The following is a 5,927-nucleotide window of genomic DNA, read 5'->3' as shown; positions in this document are numbered from 1 at the left end:
CACTCCGATTCACTCTGAGTTACAGACCTGTTATGGTCATTCAGGGCTATATCTTTGTGTTTCTGGCAAAAATATAATTTTGACAAATGTCCATGAGGTCCCCCAGGCTTTTCTCCCATTGAGTATATAAAAGGATAGAGACTGAACTGGCGCGAAGCTCCGCCCCCCCAGCTATTCATGTCAGTGGAAGTTGCTCAGTGGCGTTTTGAAGCACCCGGAAGACTGCCGGAAGTACCGTCTCAGAACGTCTACTTCCGCATTTGACCACCACATTTTGGTGGTCAAATGCGGAAGTGCAACCGAGCGCTCAATGTTAAAGCCCAGCTGCACGGGGTTTCCCGGTCATGAATACACGGGTCCGCCTGTAGTCCCTCCTCCTACCACTAGGGCCCAGCGCCTCAACGTTGAGTAGCCTCACTGGCCCCTTGTTTTCTCCCGCTACACCAATGTCTTTGCGGAAATATGCATGTATAAGCTTACAGTGCCTGGCAACGTGATGCCAGCTTGTATATCTATTTAATACTTTTTGACCATTTCTTCTGAATGTTCGCCTATTATGACATGCGTGTGAAAGTGATTATCAGCAAGCAATGCACTCCCTGGGTTATATGGAAATGCCACAATTGTTATCGAAGGCTTGGAGAACATTATTATGTAATTGCCCCCCACCCCCACACGGCTGTGGCTCAGGAGGTAGAGCAGGTCGTCCAATGATCCATGGGTCGGCGGTTCGAATCCCGGCTCCTCCTGTCTACATGTCGAAGTGTCCTTGGGCAAGACACTGAACCCCAAATTGCTCCCAATGTGCTGGTTGGTACCTTGCATGGCTTCCGCCGCAATTGGTGTATGAATGTGTGTGTGTGAATGGGTGAATGTAATGCACAATCTATGTAAAGCGCCTTGGATAAAGGCGCTATATAAATGCACCATTTACCATTTACACAGAATGCAGTGAAAGCATAACATAAATAATATTTAAAATATATTTATTTAATAATCAACCACAAACATTTAGAAGCATTATTACTACAGTACGATGGATTTCACATAATTTACTTAAAATAGAAAAGTTAATATTAACGGTGAACTTTGGAACAAAACCCAGAATTTTCCCTTCCATTAAATGTGTAATTGATAGATATGTGCGTAATATTTGACAATTTGGCCATTTTAGCATTCAAAAGGTCTTTAAATTGTCACTTTAGAAATGTGCAGATACTTTGGCTGTATTCACTTATTCTGTATTGGTTCATTTACTGTTGAGTGAGAAAACGATGTTGCACATTAAGATAATCTGGGGATTTTGTAGAGTCGCGGTCCAACACCCCAGTTAGGGAACCACTGTACTAGGGGGCTAGTAGGGGGGCCAATATCAGTGTGATAGCCACAGTCAGGCAAAGATAGGAGGGCTGAGTGGCCTTAGCTATAGAGGCAGTGTAGAAACAGGTGCCCACGTTGCCCACTCCGTCCACCACCTGCAGCTCTACATCGGGTGAACAGCAGGAGGCGCTGTAGGACACCAGGGTTATGTTCTGGTTTTGCGTGCTGCTCACTGCCACGCTGGTGTTCAGTGATCCGTTGCCCTGCTTGAGGCTGACGCGTTCCACACCCGTGCCCTGGGGGCCGTCGCTGACGCTGGCAGAGAGTCGCCACGTAGACAAACTGCAGTTGGACTCAGAACATTGGGGGTTCAGGGCGGCCAGCTGACACACTGGCCGAGTGAAATCGGTCACCTATACGGTATGAGAAGGAAACATGAAGCCATCGGTCACTTAAGCCAGGGGTTCTCAACCCGTGGGGTCGCCAAATTATTTTGGGGGGTCCCGAATGGCTGGAAAGTGGAAATGAAGAGTTTACATATAGTACACATAGTACATGCATACACCTTCCCTATTTATTGATGGTGTATTGTCTCTAGTATTAAGGTTATTGTAGCAGTCAATTTATATTGGGGGTCGGGAGGGGGCAGGGCGGGGGTCCCGAGACACTGCCAAAGCATTTCCGGGGGGTCCCCGGCCAAAAACGTTGAGAACCCCTGACTTAAGCCACCAAAGCAACAGTGTTAATAGCACATCTACAAGTTTACATGTCGTTTTGTGATGCGTTTGTAGATCTGCAGAAAATTTAAGATTTGTATTTATTTATTTCGCCTATAATGACAGGCACAAAATAGGGATGCCAGGTTGAAAGTGGTTAAAAGGGAGATACTTTAGTTCATACAACTGTAATGCCAACTTGTGGCAGCGGTGGCCAAACGGTTTGCGGAGCGGTCTTGATACCGGAAGGTCGCCAGTTCGTATCCCCGGACCGGCACGTTAAAATTACCACCGCTGAAGTGCCCTTGTGCAAGGCAATGAACCACTACCATGAAATGTTCTATGAGCAGGGCCTGGCTGTAAACAAGTATCTGATGCTTAGTCCAGTTACCCTGGGTAAATATAGTAACTTTGCTTTGCCACTCTTTGGGAGACTTACCGTGTTAACAATGGAAAAACGCAGCACAGCGTAGTTGGTATCCGTGCTCCCGGGCGCCTCAGCCTCGATGGTTAAGGTGACGTCACTTCCAGATGGTGTATTAAGACGGGCCATGAGGGTCACTGTACCATTGGCACTGCCTCCATCCGTAAGGAGGATGCTGGTCGGTGAAGTGAAGTCAAACCCACGGTCATTGGTGGCTCGGATGGAGACGTTTCCCCCTGTGCCGTTAATCGCCACAGTGAAAGGCACCGGGAACGGAGTTCCTGGCTCTAAGATGCCATCTGAATCAGCCTAAATGTATTGAAGAATGATACAACAATTACTGGGAGTTGTGATAAGCACTTTTCAAACTGGTTATACTGTAGACCAGGGGTGCCCACACATTTATGACGTGATATCTACTTTCAAAATGACCAGCTCAACAAGATCTACCCACTGAAAAAATAAGTGTACCATTGCTGAAAATAGTTTAAATATATAATGTACCTGGGGGGCTTTGGAATAGGGAGCCCCCCCCCGTCCGGATTTAACTTAAACGCCCAATGCATTCTCAATGGCAATAGCACAAACCTTGGCATGCTACTAGTCCTACATACTTACACCTAGAAACCCCATTCAAACGTATTTAGGTTCATCTTACGGTGGACATGTTTGCCTGAAATCTTTGAAATGTTACATAGTTTCAGAAATATAGTGCTTTCAAATTTGAGAAATTTCTAATGGGGCCCAATGGCAGCTTTATGGCACGTCAAAAAATTACTTTCACCTAGAAACTCTATTCACACATTTTATAATTCAGCTTACTGTGGAACTTTTTACTTTGAAATGATTTGTAGTTTCGGAGTTATTTAACTTAAACGCCCAATGCATTCTCAATGGCAATAGCACAAACTTTGGCATGCTATTAGTCCTACAATAGACTATAATAACACTGTGGCCTCCTTGTCCAATCTTCAGATATCCATAGTTACTAGCTTGTGTTATGTGTGCAGTTTGTGAATGAGGCAAATCACAATGTAATGTTAAGTGGTGAAGCATCAATACAGGCGGTCTGCTTGTGTGCATGTGGTGACGCTGTACATCTTATTTGGCTGAGTGTTAACAGTGTAGCTTATTTTTTTACCAATAACCAAATAGATAAGCTGGAAGAAGCATCTCTTTGAATGCATAATAGAGTTTACACTAGTGTTACTTATTATGACATGAAAAGGTTTGAGAACCACTTGTTTGGTTTAGTTATGGAGTCATGGCAGGTGCTCACCGTGACAGTCAGGCTGGAAGCCTTTAAGTTGGTAGCAGACTGTCTCTGGAAGTCAACAGCTGACGCTCTGGACTCTCTGCTGCCGCCCAGCCTCCCCTTCACACGCACCACAAACGCCGTCGATGGGACCCTGTCCACCTGGACTAGGTAGTCTCCATCCTCCAGTAACCTCACGGTGCCGCTAACCTCTGCTGCCCCCGATGTTTCCACCAGAGACACCCCCGTGACCGCTGCTGAGTCACTCCCCGTGACAGTCACCAACAATGAACCATTAGCACCTTTAATGGCAAATGAAAGAAATATAGAGATCTTATGCTGCGTCATCCAGTCAATTTCTGAGGGAAAGAAAATTAGTCTTAAAAAGCTTCCTTTAGCTACACCCTGGCCCAACTGGACCAGAGGGATTTGAACTGCCTGACAACAACATCCTTAAGCACTTGAACTTTAGCATCCATATTTGTCGATCTACAAGCTATTTTTGTCGAAGAGATGTGGTGTAGAGCAGGGGTTCTCAAAGTGGGTGCCGCGGCACACTATAGGATGCCTTGACACAAGTCCAGGGGTGCCTCAGAATATTTGGAATCTATCAATGTCACTTCAGTTTAAACACTCTATACTTAGAACGCACCAAGTACCGTTTTAACTCTTTTTAAGCCTATCGTACACTAAGTCTCTAATCCAAAATCACACCTGTGTGAAGTGAGGGGCGCTCTTATCGTAGTTACGTCACCAATAATGGACCACCCCTTATTGGCCAAGAGTTTGCACCGACATACCGACAGCCGATTTGCTCAGGCACATATGACGTAAATTCTCCAATTCACGTCAATGGCATTTCATGTTTGTGTTCAGACAGAATCTACACTATAGCTGTTTATAGGAGGGGCAAGCGCCCCTCAAAAATAGTAGATCTACAAGCTCACAACGCGTCTGTGTGACGGGCGTCCGTCCGTCCATCCGACCGACTGACCCATCCTTAGATGTTTCACAGCAAGTTATGTGATACTCAATTTTTTTTAAAGTGACACCAATTTGAAAACTTCTAATAAACATATAAACAATGCATACCAGCTCTAGGACGGGTCTCTAGAACATCATATCCTGTAAAAGGGCTCTGGGCCAATTCCACCAAGTCAAACAGGAAGTCAATGTCACTTTGACCTGAAAATAAAAAAGTTATACATGAAAGAAAATGATGTGCTTGCGATAGGTGCATAGGACAATTAGACATACTGTATAGCCAGTGTGTCTTTTCACACTTTTTAGAATACTGATAGAGCATAGAGACTCATTTTATTGTTTTAGTAGATCTGGCCCTACGTAGAAAAACCCTTGAGGCCCTTGAAGATCTGCCTCCGAACCATGCAATGTGTCTTGCATAGTAGAATTTCGCTGATTGATATTTATTTGTATTGATGTAAATGTATACATTTATTCAAGAAATATCAGTCAGTGCAATAATATACTATTAGCCATTATTATTATTTAATTATAATTAGCTGTTTAAAAGGGAAAGACAGCTAACTCACTAACAAAAATATGCCCTGCTGCTTATTAGGTTCTCAAGATGACCAAATAGGTAAAATGCACGTCACCTATGACCTTCAGAGTGTAGGGCTGTGTGGACACCATTCGTATTTCCCATGATCCCACATGTTTGTTTAGCTGCATGGTTCGGAAGTTTCCTACAGCCAGGATGGAACCCAGCGGTCCTGTGCTATCAGCACTGCTCTGAGACACTCCTGTGAACACAACACACGCATTGGAAACCAACAGAGCACAGTGACAGGCTGACAGCAAGCACGTGACCTTTTTCACCGCAGCCATATTGACGTAAAGTAGTTGCGTTATGTAACTTCCTTCACAGGTGTTATTGTTCTTCCTCAAACTGAAGGGTTAGCTGCCCCTGCAGTGCATTCTGTCCAGGGTACACCCGGCAGCTAACATTTTGGATGTGTAGTATACACATGAATTAATCTTAACACAGCGAACGCTAATCGCGTATCAATACGTTAACAATTAATCAAACGTCCGGTGCGAACCACGTATCCATACGTTTTAATCACTTTTTATAGCATACTTTCATTCATCTTTTTACCCACCCGGACAATGAAGAACCATCCCCCTGTCATTGCTGCTTAGTCCCGCTCACGTGATCAGAAAAAAAACAAAAAAAATAAAACCCCCT

The 5,927-nt window shown here is 44.5% G+C and overlaps 1 protein-coding gene across 1 annotated transcript; it reads right to left on the bottom strand.

Moving 5' to 3' along the window:
- Positions 1-998: 998 nt before the first annotated feature.
- LOC306918951 (uncharacterized protein) lies at positions 999-5,481 on the bottom strand (the record flags this gene model as incomplete). The annotated part of the gene is made up of 5 exons (XM_079531789.1): positions 999-1,733; positions 2,476-2,769; positions 3,740-4,017; positions 4,808-4,900; positions 5,335-5,481. Coding segments are annotated over 5 exons (1,199 nt in total), but the record flags the coding sequence as incomplete, so codon positions are not given.
- Positions 5,482-5,927: the final 446 nt, after the last annotated feature.

This window comes from Electrona antarctica, assembly GCF_951216825.1.
Source record: "Electrona antarctica genome assembly, contig: scaffold_119, whole genome shotgun sequence".
NCBI lineage: Eukaryota > Metazoa > Chordata > Actinopteri > Myctophiformes > Myctophidae > Electrona > Electrona antarctica.
The sequence above is the reverse complement of the archived record's forward strand: the minus strand, read 5'-3'. Positions and strand labels throughout refer to the sequence as shown.